The sequence below is a fragment of the Leopardus geoffroyi genome, chromosome B3, assembly GCF_018350155.1.
Source record: "Leopardus geoffroyi isolate Oge1 chromosome B3, O.geoffroyi_Oge1_pat1.0, whole genome shotgun sequence".
Classification (NCBI taxonomy): domain Eukaryota; kingdom Metazoa; phylum Chordata; class Mammalia; order Carnivora; family Felidae; genus Leopardus; species Leopardus geoffroyi.
The window spans coordinates 68,555,365-68,573,761 of record NC_059337.1 but is presented as its reverse complement, the minus strand read 5'-3'; the positions used below and the strand labels follow the sequence as shown (position 1 = coordinate 68,573,761).

Below are 18,397 nucleotides of genomic sequence, written 5' to 3'. Positions count from 1 at the left end.
CTCTGTGTTTCCCTGTGTTGATGTGGCCTGGGCTATGGTGGCACAGGGATGGTACTGATTTTTTTTTAATTTCTGGTATATTTGATTTTTCTAAAATCTTTACTTTCTTGCCCATGCATATCTCTACAGGCTCAGTTTGAACTTCAGGCATTTCATATCCGCGGGGAGCATGCAGCGGTTACAGCAAGGCTAGAAGAAACCATTGAAAATCTCAAACATGAGATAGAACACCAGTGGCGAGGAGGATGTGAGGAGATGAGAGACGCGTGTGTCTCCACCGATGACGACCACCCTCCAAAGACCTACAGAAATGTGTGCATCCAGACAGACAGAGAGACTTTCCTCAAACCCTGCGAAGGTGAAGGCAAGACCATCAGAAGTAACCAGATAATACCCAAAAAGCTGAATATCTCCTCTTTAAGCCAGCTGTCTCCCCCAAATGACAACAAAGACGTCCATGTACCACTTCAGTCTGTGGAAGGCATCTCACCACCTCAGCCAAAGGCATCGCCTCCCCCTCCCGCCCCACCCCTTCCAGCAGCCATCCCTCCCCCTCCTCCTCCCCCCCTCCCTCCCGGACTTGCAGCGTTGCCACCTGTACCTCCACCCCCACCTGTAAGTGCCGGACCTCCTCCACCCCCACCGCCTCCTCTGCCTCCAAGTGCTGGACCTCCTCCCCCTCCCCCTCCACCACCACTTCCCAACTCCCCTGCTCTGCCCAACAGTGGGGGGCCTCCTCCTGCTCCAACACCCCCAGGACTTGCACCCCCACCTCCTCCTGGACTCTTCTTCGGAGTTGGCCCTTCTTCTAGCCAATGTCCTCGGAAGCCAGCCATTGAGCCGAGTTGCCCCATGAAGCCTTTATACTGGACTAGAATCCAAATAAGTGATAAAAGGTAAGCCCAACCCCTGGCCCATTCTCAGCTTGTGAATTCCCAGGATTTTGCACGAGTGACATTTTATCCTTACCAGTTGGATATCTGTGTACTGTATTCCATTCTCAAATGTGGTTTGTAGTGAATACCTTGGATTAACAAGGTTGCAGTGTTTGAGGGGGAAAATGTCTGTCTCCACCAGGTCTTATCTGTGTTCTCTACAGACTGATGCTGGGAGAAACAGTGTGTGCAATTTCAGATCCTTCTGTAAGATAAAACTTCCATTTGACAGACTCTTCTTAGAGAAGAGCTCTGGTGTAAGTTAGAGCCTTCTCCAACATCCCTACAACTAGCAAGTAATCATAAAGACACTGAGCCTGAACCTATACTTCAGGTTCACTGAAGATGTTTAGAATATCTGTCTTGTCTTTAGATGGTATCAGCAACCTTATGATCTGGATATTTAACAGGTACGTGTAATTTTTCAGGTTTTATTAGAAGAACCAGACACAACTGAGTCATTAGCTCTTTAGGTCAGAAGGGCATCCTAAAATATAAAACCTCTGCTTGAACTCTCATCCCCCTAACTGCCAAATGCCCTCCCATCTTCTACCTTGTTGCCCTTCAGAGAAAGTGCCAGTGTGACACATCTTCCATTTGTATAGCTTGTTAAGCTGGGTTCTGTAAGGCAGCAAGACAGGTTGCTTGGAAACTTCCATACGAACATATTTGGATTGAATTTCTTCTGCCTCCTTTCAGAGTCTGTCAAGAGGACAATGAGAGAGGTGTTGAGCTGCTGCTTGATTAACCAATGTCTAGATTTGAAATTAATTTGTTTGTAAAGGACAACAAATAGAAAACATATTTTTAAACATAAATATTTGAACTTATTCCCCAAATCGGTGGGTGGTGGTGAATCTTTCAATTTATGTAACATTTTGCCTGTGGAAGGCAGGATATTAAACAAAATACTGTGAAATTCACAATTATAAAGCAACTGGAAATCACTGCAGGGAGGAGTCGGGAGTGACTTAAAACTAAGCATGTGGTGAACTAAGTTGATTATGTGCCTTATATTGGCCCCTTTCCTGTAACCAAAGAATAAGGACCAAGAGTTTATGTGTGGGAAATCCTGATACTTTTTTTTTAAACGCTGATACTTTATTACTTCCCAATTGAATGGTTAAAAAGAGAGAGAGAGAGAGAGAGGGAGAGAGAGAGATCCTGAAGTGGCTCCTAACGATAACCTAAAGTACTATTATTATTCCTTCTGTCCCATTCAAGACTCAGAGGACATTTCCTAAGAAATGTTTCCCAGAATATTTATTTCGAGTTCTGTTCCCTTATTAATGTTCTCAAATGAATGTACAGATATTCCAGGGTGATGAATCCCACCTGTCAGCCGTGGGGTAGTGTGTTGTGACAGCACATGGAACTGTTCCACACCTGCCTCACGAGCCTGTCTCCACTCCATTCCCCTCAAGACTTCATCAGCAACCAACATCCTAGACCGCAGCGGTGGTCTCACAGTACCACTGAGATATGGGCCCTTTGCCCACTGTTCAACATAGGACAAAGTCATGCTGGAGAGAATCGTTACGTTTTCCCTCCTTATGTAGTTGGCCATTTTGAGAAAGAAAGCAATTCAATACTCAAGCTCTTATTAGTTTTACTGTAAGTTTAGGGCTTCATTGTTGAGCCAAATGAAAAGTAGGTGAATGTACTAACTTTCCTACATGAAGACAGCATCATGGCCGCTTCCTGCTGTTCCACACATTTAGTCTCTGATCATGGGTCCCTCAAAGTGATTTTGTACCCTCAGAGCATGTGTACTTCTTTTAAACTAAAAGGCTGTAAAGATTCTGTGTAGTGTTTTATTCGTGTCCAAAACTAAAATTGTTTGGGGTGTGTTTGTTACAAAGAGAAGAAATGGTATTTTGAGTATTTTGTACAACCAGAAGGGTAAGCACTTTGCATAGTGTGTGCATGACAAATTTTAGCCTTGGTCTTCTGGGGAACTGGAAGTAAAATATGATTTTTCTCCATTGTGTGTGCACTGTCTCTCATCGACCTAGATTGCTTTTCACTACTCACCTGAACTGATTTTTTTTTAATTTTTAATTTTTATTCATTTTGAGAGGCAGAGAGAGCTCAAGTGGGGGAGGGGCAGAGAGAGAAAGAGAGAGAGGGAAAGAGAGAGAGAGAATCCCAAGCAGGCTGCATGATGCCAGCGCAGAGCCCAACATGGGGCTCGAACTCATGAACCATGAGATCATGACCTGAGCTGAAACCACGACTCGGTCACTCAACTGACTGAGCCACCCTGGCACTCCAGGGCACTCATTTTTGGTCTTCCTTGTGAGTATCTTCACCTTCTTCCTCCACTTCTCCCTCCTCCTCCACCATTTCCCTCCTCCCCAATATTTCTTCCTACCTCCTCCTCTTCCTACTTCCCTCTTCCTCTTCTTTTGAGCTAGAATTTTACATTCAGTGATGAGAAAGGAGTTGATCATTATAGCAGATGAGATGGTCTATTGTGAGTGAGTCCTTGTTACTCCTCCACCAAATGCCAATTGCTCCCAACTCACTGAGAGGTAGTATTCCAAAATTCTTCTATTCGTTATTGGAAATGCCTTTTCCCACAGAAACAATGTGTAGTAAATGGTGATAAAGCGTGCAAGCTGTCAAAGCCAGTTTACTCTAGAATAGAAGTGAGTTGCAACACTAGTCATACAAGTGTGGGCTCACAGTCTTTGGAGCTGGGGCCAAGCAGTATAGGTGAAGGGATGAGAGGGGAATGGGGGGGGAATGGATGGGTCTGAACAATCGCCCTTATGCATCACACCATCTCCCTCTGCACACCCTCTCCTCAGCTTCCGAGAACCTCCCTGAGGTCCAGACCAGGAGCCCTTAACAGGCTGCATGCTCCAAAATCCCCTGGCTCTTTTCTGCCATCGAGACCCCCTTCAGTAGTGCAGCTGAGATTAACCCTTGAAATTAATGGTGTTCCTGTTCCAAATGGGAGTTAAGTGAGTGGGGGAGGACAGGATGTCCTTCACTGGATGGATGTACTTCACTGGAAATTTCTAGCTCTTGGGTGATGATTTCACAGGTATTCACTATACTCTTACATGTTGTACATGTCACACATATACTCTTAAATGGCTCAAATATTATATTAGAAAAATTATAATAAAAGAAGTGGAGAGAAGTGAATCTGGACAGATCAAGATGTTCATATTTCATGGGAAAGGCAGACATATAGCAAAATGTGAACACCCGGGTCTGAGAAGTCCATCTTCTCACCTGTTTTGAACATGATGAAAATTGCCTTTTAGCATCAAAAAATTGTGTGGACCATCCCATGTAGTAAGAGTTGTTTTAGTTTTCAGTGATGGAGAAAATACATGTTAAAACAAGGGTAAGTACTTAAAAATATTCTGGATCATACTACATACTTACATTTGAAAAACAATGTGTAGATGAAATATTATGTTTGTCTGTCCATGGGTATTAAATGTGTTTAAAAATAAGAAAGTAGACATTTGGGGGAAAATGTGTTCTGACTAAAAGAAGCCTGGATGGTAACCTCTCTGAGCCCACTCTCAGAGGCAGTTTTTCCTATACCTGATTTTCCATAGCTTCTTCCCTTTCTTTGTTTCAAAACCTGGGTGCCCCTGTTTTTTTGACGACAAAAAAAAAAACCAAACAAACAAAAAACAAAAAACACCAAAAAACAAAAACAAAAGCACAGCCTCCCCATGGCTACTTTAGTTGAAATCCCTGTGCGGACTGGTTCAGTGGAGTTTTTTGGTTTGTTTTCATTGTTAATACTGTTGTTGGGGTGGAGTATTATAAATCAAGTACTTCTAAATGAGCTCAGTGTGTTCACAAATTATGGGTCCTGCCCTGAGTTGATGCAAGCTAATCCTAAAAATCACTTTTATTTATTTATTTTTTTTTATTTTTTTTTTTCAACGTTTATTTATTTTTGGGACAGAGAGAGACAGAGCATGAACGGGGGAGGGGCAGAGAGAGAGGGAGACACAGAATCGGAAACAGGCTCCAGGCTCTGAGCCATCAGCCCAGAGCCCGACGCGGGGCTCGAACTCACGGACCGCGAGATCGTGACCTGGCTGAAGTCGGACGCTTAACCGACTGCGCCACCCAGGCGCCCCTAAAAATCACTTTTAAAAGTATTAGAAGAAGTCCAACCAGAAGGTAAAACTTAACTTAGGAAAAGGTGAAGAATTTTATTCTGTTTAAGAATTGTTATTAAGAATTATCCCATTAATGGGGTGCCTGGATGGCTCAGTTGAGCATCCGACTCTTGATTTCGGCTCAGGTCATGATGCCAACATCATGGGATCGAGCCCTTCTTTGGGCTTTATGCTGGGCCCAGTGCCTTTCTCTTTCTCTCCCTCTCCCCCTCTCGCTCACTTGCTCACTCTCTAAAAAATAATAAAAACAAGAATTATCCCACGAATGTCCCAGAATTGGTCATCTTTTTAGCGTGTACGTGGTGCCTATTTTTACCTATCGTGGAAATGCCACAGACTGAGGGAGAAACAGCTTACGTGGCCTTGATTATGTGAATCCCAGGATTTCTGGTCCTGCATGTTTTCTCTAGATCTCTTTCTTTTTGATTGCATCTAATGATAATTCAGTTTTGTTTTTTTTTTTAATTTTTTTTTTCAACGTTTATTTATTTTTGGGACAGAGAGAGACAGAGCATGAACGGGGGAGGGGCAGAGAGAGAGGGAGACACAGAATCGGAAACAGGCTCCAGGCTCCGAGCCATCAGCCCAGAGCCCGATGCGGGGCTCGAACTCACGGACCACGAGATCGTGACCTGGCTGAAGTCGGACGCTTAACCGACTGCGCCACCCAGGCGCCCCGATAATTCAGTTTTAGAAATGTGTGTTGGCTTTGATGTTCTATAGTATATTGACTTAAAAAAAAGATATAGCACAAAAAACTTTTCTTCCAGCTTTGTTAGGATATATATACATACACATATGTATATATACACACACACACACATTTTTTAAAATGAGTCATAAAGTGAATTAGAGATTTTACTATATTCTATTCTCATCTGTTTTGATTCTAATATTTAACTTGTCATTTTTTCTTTTAAGCCAAAATGCTACACCAACCTTATGGGATTCCTTAGAAGAACCTGATATTCGGGATACTAGTGAATTTGAGTATTTATTCTCCAAAGACACAACTCAGCAGAAGAAAAAGCCTCTGTCAGAGACCTATGAGAAAAAGAACAAGGTCAAAAAGGTATTGGGTGACTATAGTAATTGTATTTTTTGTCATACATGGGAATTCATTATTGAATTGGAATGCTTTTAAGTCACTGATTGGAAGCTTTGGAAGCTTTTAAGTCACTGATGACGAAAAGAAGTCAGTAGTTTGAGAAATCTGTGCTTATTCTTGCAGGCATACCTGAATTTTCAAACTATTTTCTTAATAATCTGGACTTTTTTCCAACTATTCTGTTGGAAAAAATACAAAATTTAATTTGCACTTAGTGAAACTAGTATGCATGTTCTATGGAAAATGTTTTACTCATTCACTTATGTATAGTTTCGTTCATCTAGCAAATGTTTATTGGGAGCGTATTTATGCCAGGTTTTGCTTTAGGCCCATGTGGTCCAGTGTGGTAGCCATTAAGCACATGTGGCTGTTTAAATTTAATACAGTTGGATAAAATTAAAAATTCAGGCCTTCGTTGTCACTTGCCACTTTTCAGTTTTGTTTTTATGGCTAGCGGCTACCATATAGCACAGATTTAAAAAGTTGTCATTATAAAAAGTTTTATCGGATAGCACGGTCTGAGCATCTGGGATGCTTTGGTGAGAAAACCCCAAAGAACCTTGGCCTGTGGCACTTACATTAACAATCAGCATTACAAACAAAACATTGAACCATGTGATAGAGCAGGGTGCGGAAGATGGATTTGGGCACGGTTGGGACGGGGCTGCAGTTTTAAGTGGAGTGCTCAGAATAGTTCTCCTGGATAAGTTGACTTCTGAGCAATGACCTGGGGACTTGAAGTCAGAGGCCGCCAGCCTTACAACAGAGAGCGAGTTCAAGATTCCCCACGCCATCAGGCAGATGTGAAGTTGAATCGCAGCTGAGCCATGTGCCAGCTGTGCAACCTGCCTCAAAGTTCTTCCTCTCTTTGCCCCATCCCCTCCCTGCGACATGAGGTAATGACTACTCACAGTGTTATTGTAAGTAGTTATTAAATGAGGTAATTGATATGTCCTGCTCAGCACAGTTCCTGACACAGTCAGCCCCCAACAAATGACGGCTACTCTCGTCATGTTACTGTTGAAGTCACTGCTGTGATCTCTCGGCGTTAGCATCTTGATGATAGCATAGCTTGTGCTGGGGAAAAAGTATAGTTCACCTGTGGCTCTGCTATTGATTTGCTCTGTGAGTCTGGGCTGCTCATCTGTCTTCTCTAGGCCATATTTTTTCCTTTTCTCTAAAACAAGATTAACAATATCTGAGTGTACCTGACCCACCAGGATGTTGTGAAATTGAACTGAAGAGATTTTGAAGGAAATGTTTTGAAAAGTGTAATAATGAATGATGTTATCATCAATGCTTTATTGTTAAATTATATAGCAGGCCTAATCCATCAGTTCCTATCTCAAGTAATATTATGATTATGAAATCAGTGTGCCTTATAGGGGAAAATAGGACCAAAACCCGAGTCCAGTTTTCTGTTAATCAAATCAGGTTCTCCCCCTGACCTGAGTTACGAATGAAAATCATGATCAAAGTCTTTCACCTGTCAGATTCATTGCAGCTATGTTTTCATGAGAAAAATGTGACACCGGGAAGCCTGGGTGGCTCAGTTAGTTAAGTCCAGCTCTTGGTTTTGGCTCAGGTCATGATCTCATAGTTCCTGAGTTTGAGCCCCACGTTGGGCTCTGTGCTGACAATGCATAACCTGCTTGGGATTCTTTCTCTCTTCCTCTCTCTCCCCCTCCCCAACTCACGTGTGCTCCTCTCTCCCCCGTCTCTCTCTCTCTCACAATAAATAAATAAACTTAAAAAAATAATAAAAATGTGATGCTAAAAATAACTAAATATCAGCTCAACTCTTTTAAGAGGACATATTGCATGAAACAATTCGAATTTTTCTAATAAAACTATCAGTTACTGGTAAGGAGTCAACTAATATATATATTATATACTATATATATTATGCATATATACTATATATAGTATATAGTATATGTATATACATATATATACATATATATACATATATATACAGAAGCAGTAGTCTTCTGTGTCTATAGATGGTATTTAATAAACCAGCTGGCCCTTAAAGCACATTTATTTCTATCTTGTATGAATCTCACTGCATGCGAATACATATATATATATATATATTATATATATACATATATAATATATATATATACACTAGTATGTATATATATATGTATGTATATATACTAGTATACTATATACTCTCACTGCATGTGAATACATGATATATATATACATATATATACTATACATATGTACATAATACTATATGTACATATGTACATAGTACTATATGTATAGTATATATATGTATACATATCATGTATTTGCATGCAGTGAGATTCATACAAGATAGAAATAAATGTGCTTTAAGGGCCAGCTGGTTTATTAAATACCATCTATAGACACAGAAGACTACTGCTTCTGTATGAAAGGCCAAAGAAGAATGTCTGTATTCCAAAGCTAGCCTAGATTTACCTCTTCCAGGGAGCCTCTTCTGGCTAACCAGGAACTCCACTGAATGTTTTCTTACACAATATCATATTAAACTTACTTTTGTCCTCTCTTTCTTCTCAGATTGGTATTACCCCTTTGTTTCTCCCTCTGGATGCTTGGTAACATGTTGTTTACTCATAAAGCTAATTATTTCTGTTTTGGCAAGTGAGTATTTTTAAAACATCAAAGAATTTGTTTTTTTTGAAACATCAAAGCATTTGGTTGTTTATTCTTATTTCTTATCTCATAATTGTTTGCCTATTCAACAGAGGATTTCCACTAAGGCAGTTAGTACTTGATATGTTTATTTTGCTTCCCTGTCTGAGGGGGAAAATACCCTTCATTTGAACTCTTTAATCTTTCTGAGCAGCAAGGTTGCCGGCATCCTGTAGAATCTGTGCACATATATAGTCTTCACATTTGTCTTGAGGTAGAGGCAGACATGTACATCTACTGGGCTTTCTGGTCCTGAGACTGGTTGGAGTTTTCAGTGAGCTTGTGACTTACATTAGGGCTGAGATTTTAAGTTTTAAACTAAAAAAATGAACTGAATCAATGCCAAAAGCTCTAAGCCTGTCCCTTATGAGCCTTCTCTCCGTGCCCGTGGTCAGATTTCACGCATCAAGATGGATTCCTTGGTCTCCTCTCAGAGCCAGGTTTTTTATTTGTTTGTTTGTTTCTCTTAAAATGAAAGTGAAAGTAAATTACAGAGTTTTTGAGCAGCTGGGGAGTTTCAGCATCAGAGGCCAACTTCATCAGCTTAACCACAGCATGATTCCCACACAAGATGACCAGGAAGAACCCTGGCCAAATCGGTCTTGTTTATAGTGATTGGAGTGGAGCGTATGTTGGAGATTTAAAACTCCAGCATTCTGAATCTTGGCTGTAGGGGCTCAGCCAGCATGGAGACCTTTATGTGAATACCTCGTAAGTGGAGCTGGTCTTCCTTCCTCTGTGCAGGCTGCATTCCTTGTTCAGAAAGAACTGTCAGAACTGTTAAGATTCCACTGAACTCAAACTCAGATACTGGTTTCTATTTCTCCTTCTCTAGGAGCATTTGAAGTTCCCATCGCCAGTGGTGGCTGTCAGTAAACAGATACATACACTTTTCAGTGGGGCAGGGATCCCGTTCTGTAATATCTTCTAATCTGAAAACTAGAAGGCACCTTCCCAGCCACCGAATTCAGTACCCTCATTTGGCACTCGAGAAACTGAGGCCTGGGAAGATGACGTGACTTCGAGGGTTTGCACACTTGTAACTGGAAAGATGTTAATAGTGACAGACACTTGAGAGGATGTACAAGGGCCTCAGGATGTGCCTTCATTTCCCCTTAATTTAAACATGAATTTGCCCCATCGACGATGGTCACATATTTTGTTGGGATGAATGAGCCGACATCTATAAATGAGAATGGCCATTATTAAAATCAACAAATACAGGCACACTTGGGCAAATCCAAAGTATTTCCTACATTGCGAAATCATCCCAAGTTTTTTCTTTTTTCAAAGTCAATCTTCTAATAGGAAGCTAAATCTTAGAATAAAGAGGCTTTAGGTATCACTCCAACAACAATATATATATAGATTTAGAGCTGTTTTCCTTTGACTCTACCAACTATTTTAAATATTAGCTGTAGGGGCCCCTGGATGGCTCAGTTGGTTAAGCGTCTGACTTCAGCTCGGGTCATGATCTTGCAGTTCATGGGTTCGAGCCCCGAGTCAGGCTCTGTGCTGACAACTCAGAGCCTGGAATCTGCTTCAGATTCTGTGTCTCCTCTCTCTCTGCCTCTTCCCCTCTTGTGCTCTGTCTCTCTCTGTCTCTCAAGAATGAATGAAAATGCGAAATAAATAAATATTAGCTGTAATACTAACACAGATTTGTACTACGTACTCAGGCATGTGCCATCCTCATTTGTGACACCAGACCATTCTGCCACTTTGACATGGCAGTCACCAAACTGAGAACGGAAGCTGCAAACATCAGCTCCTGTCAGCACCACCAACACTCAGTACCAGCTCCTTTTTTTTTTTTTTTTGGTCCCTGATAACCTCTGTGCACATCATTTCACTTTCCCATAGTTTCCTTTTCTATAAAATGGGGAATAGCAACTCTTTACAGGCTTGTTATGAGGATGAAATGAAATCATGCTTATGAAAGTACTTTATTTCCTAGAAATGTGTATTAATCGTCTTAGTTTATGGACTAATGGGAACGTTTTATGAAGAAATTCTTGAACGTCATTCATTCCCAAGGTTGTTGAGGAGTCTTAAAACATTAGTGTGTCCATTCCTGAAACTACTTGCAAATGGTAATCTCTAGACCATCCCTGTTTTTCAGGATTCATACAATTCTACAGCTTCCCTTAATGACACATGCAGACATCTGGGAGTTCATCTTACATTGGTTTAGGTAGTCGTTTGCACTGTAGAACAGAATTTCCCCTGTCAATATGCCATACTTCTATGGTCTCTAAGTACATTTGTTCCTGGGAAAAGTAGCTCAGCACCTTGACACAGAGCCAGGAATCTGCCTTTATTGTCTGCGAGGCGTCCTCCTGGTACCTGTTGGGGAAGTGGCTGCTCTGGTGCGCTTTCCAATTGCTTCCTAAACTCGCCCTACAACTCACAGAAATCAGGATGACCTGTCACTGTTCTTCCTGTCTCGAAATGCCACGATCTCACTTTGGATTATAAATAATCTCTCGCTTCTTCCCTGCTCTGTAAGTTACATAAAATCATTCCTTTCCCTCTGCCTTTTTCATAGATACATCTTAAGAATTAATGAGATAAAGGCTATTCCCTAAGCACTTTGGGGTGGGGGAGGGCAGCTGGAGAGGGGTGGCGATGGTTCAGCAGACACTAGTCTGTTGAAACTTGCTGGAGCCAAGAGCCTTCAGTTGTAATTTGGTCACTTTGGCGAGGATCATAGCTGTAATTCTCAACTCCCAGACTTGGTGTCTCAGTTTGGCAGGGAGGGGAGAAGAGTGGAAGGAGAACATTGTTTGGACGTCTGAACATAAATTTATAGGGTTTTCATAACCTGTTGCCTTCCAAGTTTATATAATTTCAGCTTTTGTATACAGAGATAATTTCTCTGGGCTGCCTCGGTAAGGTACGTGCATGATTCTTCCCCCAGGAGTGGGGATGATTTGCCAACCCCTTTATATTTCTCATGTGTTTGAAAAATGAGCAGTGAGGTTAGGGGTTATCATATATAGAAATGAGTGAAATAACTTGCCTGCGTGTTGATTGCACCAATATATGATCTTGAGGTGGTGCTATGTCCAGATTCCTTGAGTGATAGCTAGAATGATAAGGGCTTTCCTGTTCTTCAGCTTAACGGCAGCTGACTGGCCAGATCTACCAAAAGCAAACAGGAGCTTCTATTCCATGACAGGCACTCGTTTACAAATGTTCTGCCTTGCAAATTTTATTTGGAAATAAGGTGGCCCAAAAAGTTAAGTTGTACTTTTACTTTATTTACATATATATATATATATATATATATATATATATATATATGAAAGGTGGCTAGAGCTTGTCAAGTATGGATATCAATGATTCTTTCAGAATGTTAAATCTGAATATTATTCTTGGAGTTCAACTATATTTCTCTGTTGGCTGTTAAAACAGTAACAATCTGGACTTGTACCTCAAGCCAGCTGTAGTATCCTTAGGATGGTCATTACCTCCCCCAACCACAAGAGGGCATCTTAGAATGCCAAGATACAACGTTAAATTCGCTTCTTAGAACAGGGAGAAGGGGAAGTTGCAAGAGAGTAACGGCCCCTCAGCACCCTCCTGAGTCGTGTTAAATCTCTTCATTGTGGACCATGAGAGCAAATTATCCACACGATAAGGTGACAAGTATTGGGAGCCAAGTCCATATTAGGAAGACTTGTAGGTATTAGCAGAATACAAGTTATTATTTGACATAGTTCCCGTGCTTAGAATGAATGATTGCAGTATAAAAATGCATGAAGTATCAGACTTAGCCCTTTTGTAACTGATCCTGGAATCACCTCCACAACACACACACACACACATGCACACACTTACTCATATACACACTCACACAAACACACTCACACACACAGAGCTTCTTAAATCTTCCATATCTAAAGGGAGTGAAGATTTATTTGAATAAAGATTTTGTTTTGAAAAACAAAAACATGATTAGATATTACAAGATAGGCTATGAGAGAATCGTTCTATGTATATATATTTTTAATGTTTGTTTATTTGGGGGGGGGTGGAGAGGAGCAGAGAGAGGCAGAGAGAGACTCCCAAGCAGGCTTTCCACTGCCAGCGTGGAGACCTGACGAGGGGCTCCAACTCACAACTCATGAGATCAGGACGTGAGCCAAAACCAAAAGTTGGACGCTTAACCAAGTGAGCCATTCAGGTGCCCCATTTATACTTTTTAAAGTATCTATCCTTCCTCCTGGTTGAAGAAAGTTTCTTGAATTCTTACATATATTTTTCTGGACCTCATTCATTTATGCTTAATTCGGGCCCTTTTCTGAGACTGTGACATGGGATGGGGCTAGACCGCAATTTAAGGCTGAATGCCAATGCAGTGACTCGTCTGGCCTCCACTTTGGAGCTAGAAGGATGTGAGGCTATCGCCAGAACAGGCAAAGACCTTGTGTGTGTATTTAAGTCACAAAACCAGGTCACTGGATGCTTTCTCAACTAAACTCATAAATGCTTTGCAAAGTGCACACATCTCCAGTATACACTGTGCATACATGTGTTCTCACAGGTTCATGCTTAATATGGACAGAAATCTTAATAATTCCTTGCATTTATGTAATGTCTATCAAGTGAAGATGACAAAGATTTCAGTAGTGATGATAATAGTTAATGCTAAGTAAGTGGTTTTTGGTTAAGGACTTGGCATGTATTAACTTCTTTAAGAATAACAAGAACCCAGTAAAATGGTTACTACTATTATTCCCATTTTGTAGGTGAGGAAGCTTCAGCCTAGAGGGGTTACATAACTTGTCCAGCCTTGCACAGCCCTTAAGTGGTAGGAAATGAATTTAACAAGAACCCCAGAGCTTGTGGTCTTAATTATTTGACAAATGGTCTGTTGGTCTAAATTTAACTACAAGTCCTGACTTCAAGTTCACTTGCAGAAGGCTAAATTTTATTCCCTGGTCATTGTTTAGTGAAAGAAGCACCGGCTTTCATGCTCATAGACCTGCGTTCTACTTCTGGCTCTGACCTCAACCAACTACTGAATTTTGGGCAACCTCTTTAAATTCTCTGGGTCTCAGGTCTCATCTGTCAAAAGATGCAAACTTTAATTTGATGAATTACAACGATCTGGTCATTACTTCACTTCCACTTTACAAATAGGAACACTCAAGGTCCACCAACTTTCATTTTACCTATGAGAAGATAGACAAGACAATTAGATGGGAACCAACATCTCTGTGCTCAGACCCAGGCACTATTTGATAGATCGAGCTGCTTGACACCATCATGGCACATTGTATGAATCACAGATGTGCAGGAGCTCATGGAATGATTGTCAATAGCTCCTAAAATAAAGCAAGTTTCTGTATGTCCTTGGGGAATTGAAGGACAAGGGAATATGATGGGCAGGATGGCCATGGAAAGGCACCAGAGATCTTGTCTTAAAGGTGAGTAGTTCGTAGTAACTGTGTGTCCAGTCACGTAACCTCTCTGGCTTTAGTTTCTGTAACTGTTGGGGCACCCGCAGGGTATGTTTTTAAAGGTGCTTTCCAGGGGTGCCTGGGTGGCTCAGTCGGTTAAGCGTCCAACTTCAGCTCAGGTCATGATCTCACAGTTGGTGAGTTCGAGCCCCGCATCAGGCTCTGTGCTGACAGCTCAGAGCCTGGAGCCTGCTTCAGATTCTCTGTCTCCCTCTCTCTCTGCTTCTCCCCTGCTCATGCGCTCGCTCTCTCTCTCTCTCTCTCTCTCTCTCTCCTTCAAAAATAAATGAAAACATTAAAAATTTAAAGGTGCTTTAAAGATGCAAAATATCAGATCATCTGTGTGTGGACACCTTCCCACACACATCTTAAAACTGAGTGTCTACAAGTGTGTGAGTAGAAAGAAACTGCACATTCAGCCCTTCATCAGTGAGTAACACGGGATAAAAGGCAAACCAACCTCACACCACAGTTTTCTTCCTTCAGAGATGCCATGCGTCCCTTCTCACCCTTGTCTCTACTTAACCAAAAATGCATCTGGCAGCACCAGCCATTGGTCAGGTTGGCCAGCCCCCATTGGCTGGTGCAGCCCTTCGCCATTAGGCCCTTCTCGGTCTCTCTGAGTTTCCAGGGTCCAGAGGCCAAGCCATGCCTTCAGGTTCCACTGGACAAAGCTGTCCATGTGTTTCTCAGGACAGTCTGCCTTGACCCCACTACCAAGGCCCCACTTTCAATTTTTGATAAAATACCTTCTGGCCCAGAGCTTGATTTCAGTTAGGCCTGACCTGATTTCTCTCCAGCTGAGGCTAATTTGCATGGCTGTAAACACAGGGCCTTACAAAGCTCACCAACTGTGATAAAAGCAAAGGAAACCTGAGACCACTAGAAACTCAAAAACCCGCCTTTGCCTTCGGTATCTGAGCCTGACTCTGAGTCACGCCTCAGCCCCGGAGGTTGCCAGCGTGCAGCAGCTAAAGAAATGTTATTCTGATTGATCTGATTAGGGCAGCAAGGTTAGCCATGGTCAATTTACAAAGACAGTATGAGAAGAAATCATGTGTGTAGCCATGTTATGGGTCAGCGAGGCCCCTGCCAGAAGTTATGAAAAGCCACAGCTCTGCCAGGACCATTATCAGATCTCCTGGGTGGGGTACAAATGAGATTGGAAGGTTAGGGGCCCCTTTGGTGGAATGAATGACAAAAGGGATTGGGCTGAGAAGAGCTAGTGAATCATGCTAGCTTCCAGCTGGCTTCCTTAGCTGCCAAGCCCCTTACATGTGAGTGGGAGAGCCTGGGAGTCCCCAGTGCGGTGTGAGGAGGACTGTCCTTAGCTCCTCACTGCAGTGGAAAGGAGAGAGTGGAAAGGCTGATTTGGAAAGAACATGAGGCTCTAGGTTGACCCACTGAAACAGCCAGATGGAACCTATTGGGTATTTCGAGCCCTTCCTCCACCCAAGAGTGGTTTAATTGGGATCTGGCTCCAGGCTCTGGTTACTAAATAACCTGAGTTTTAGTGTTTTCATTTTCATTAATTAGCTTTTATGCTAGGTACCTTATTAGTCAATTAGGCATTTTGCATGTGCAAAATATCCGAGGAGGTGAGAAGGGGGTCTTTAAAAATAATTTAGAGCTTCAAGTTCCAGGGGGTTAATTCATGACCTAATTATCACATCACTTTTTACTCTCTTGTAGACTCGAGCACAACTTCCTTAGTTTACAGCAAGCACAAAAACTAACTTTAAAACTTTGCTTTCAGATGGTTGTTGCATTCATGTTGATTTTGAGGATTTTGGATCCTCCACTCTGGGTGTGGTTCTCTTTTACCCTGCCCAGTTTAGGAACATAAATGTTACTTACAACACTGGGATAAGGTGCATTAATTAACAAAGAAAGATTTATTTAAAATGTAGCCAACTGAAAGCCACATTACTTGAGCTGGGGCTCATTATGGATCACTCTGTACTATAATCATCTTACTAATGGAAAAAATGAGACATTGCGATGGTTGCTTAGAATGTGATTCAGAATGTAGCAACAGAATGTCCAAAGCATAGGATGTTTAGACTGATTTAGTAAGATCTTGGAGAAACTGGACCATGTGACATCTTTGTTGTCTATTATGTATTCTCTTGGTGTGTGGACATGTCTGACAACTCAGCCCTCAAGGACGGCAGCCATTCATTTGCCACCAAAGGAAGGGGTAGGCGTCTGAGGCTAAAGGTACATGTGGAAGGAGATTGGTACAAACCCCCTGCACTGGCCTGTGAGTCCTCTCAGCTGAGATCTTGGTGTTTGCCCCCCAGCCACCAGGAAGCCAGGGACAAGGCCGTCGTAGGAGCCTGATCGCCTGGCCCCTGACCGGCTGCTTCCTCCAGCACACCCTGAACCGAGTCTGAGTATGGAAAGTGGTAATGGAGTGGTTCAACATGGGTTTCTTTCTAAGTCATCACTTTATTCATGGGGCAAGTCCCTTCATCTTAGGCTCCTTTGGACAGTTTCCTCTTCTGTGAAGTGAGAATAATCACAATACCTACTTGAAAGGGTGATTGTGAGAATTAAAATAATCTCTGTGTTTAGCTTTGTGCCTGATGCACAGATGCTTGCTACTCCCTCCACGCTATCACCACCGTCACCATTACCATCAGGAGTAGGAATAAGAACAGTGTCACCACTAAAGGAAAACAAGAAAGTTGGACTCAACCAGAGGCCCTGCTTCTCATTCAGTGATGCCTTCTGAGCCCCCAGAAAGCTACAGGAGGTCCGTTTTACTCTATCCTTTCTTTGTGTGTCCTACTGGGGGCACAGCTATGTAATTAAAAAAAATGAATTTAAGCTGGATGCTCTAAGATGAATGTCCTCAAGGTGTGCCAAGAGAAAGCAGTGTAATAGAACAAAAAGGTCTAAAATTTGTCTCCGTTTTCTAGTACTATTTTTATTTGGCTTTCATGATAATCTGTGTTTGTGGTACAATTTTAAGTGCGCCAGCTCTTGGCAGGGCCTCCTTGAATCCTTTCAGAACATGGTAAGCTACAAATAAATATAAACACGTCTAGAATGGCTGATTTAGGTGATGATGGAACTCAAAGTATGATATTCTAGGTTGGCTTCCATATTAATGAAGTAGGCTGAATCATTTATTAATTTTCACCAGCATAATATATGGATATAATTTTAAGAGTTAAGCAGAATTAAAAGACTTTAAAAAATGAAAAGGTCCTGCAAATATCAATAAATTTCAAGCAGCTTTTCATATGGGCACATCCTCTGATCAAGTTGAAATTATAAATCAACAGAAAGACGACTTCAATATGTCAATAACAAAGAACTCCTTGCCTTTTAAAATTTATATTCATACCTGTAAATAATTCATGGATCAAGAAAGAAGTTATAATGGGACTCAGAAAACACTTTAACTCAAAAAATAAAAATATGTGTTATCAACATTCCTAGGATGTGGCTAAAATATTTGGTCATGAGTGCTTATATTAGGAAAGAAAAAGCTGAAAAATAAGTTAGCTTCCAAAATTAATAGCTAGGGGAAAAAAAACAAGAAATTAAAAGCAAATATTAGGTTAAGTGACGGAAAAGCCATTTTTTGAGGTCAAATGTAATCAAATATTATAATTTGATATGTTTCAACCAAATACTACATTTTAAAAGGTGAGAATGGGAATTTAAAAGCAATTTTATATTATTGTTTTAAATGTTCATTTATTTTGAGAGAGAGCACAAGCGAGCAGAGAGAGAGATGGAGAGAGAGAATCCCTAGCAGGCTCTGCAGTGACACGGGGATCGACTTGGAGCTCAGTCTCACAAACCATGACATCATGACCTCGGCCAAAATCAAGAGTCAGACGCTTAAGCAACTAAGCAACCCAGGCTCCCCTAAAGTTTTAAAACACAGTACAGAAGATCAATAAAGTTAAAAGTTCTTTGAAAACAATAATAAAATCCACACACTTTTGGCAAGATTGAGAAAACAAACATATAAAAATATTGGGAAAGTAAAAGCGAATATAACTACAAGGTGCGATAGAA

General features: G+C 41.4%; 1 protein-coding gene across 5 annotated transcripts in view; it reads left to right on the top strand.

The window, feature by feature from the left end:
- Window positions 1-18,397, top strand: part of FMN1 (formin 1) — a 436,126-nt gene that overhangs the window by 233,004 nt on the left and 184,725 nt on the right. For all 5 annotated transcript variants that reach the window (XM_045450122.1, XM_045450119.1, XM_045450121.1 and 2 more), the window contains 2 exons: window positions 130-896; window positions 6,017-6,167. In XM_045450122.1, the coding sequence (XP_045306078.1) occupies window positions 130-896; window positions 6,017-6,167 (918 nt within the window). The remainder of the gene's footprint in view (window positions 1-129; window positions 897-6,016; window positions 6,168-18,397) is intronic.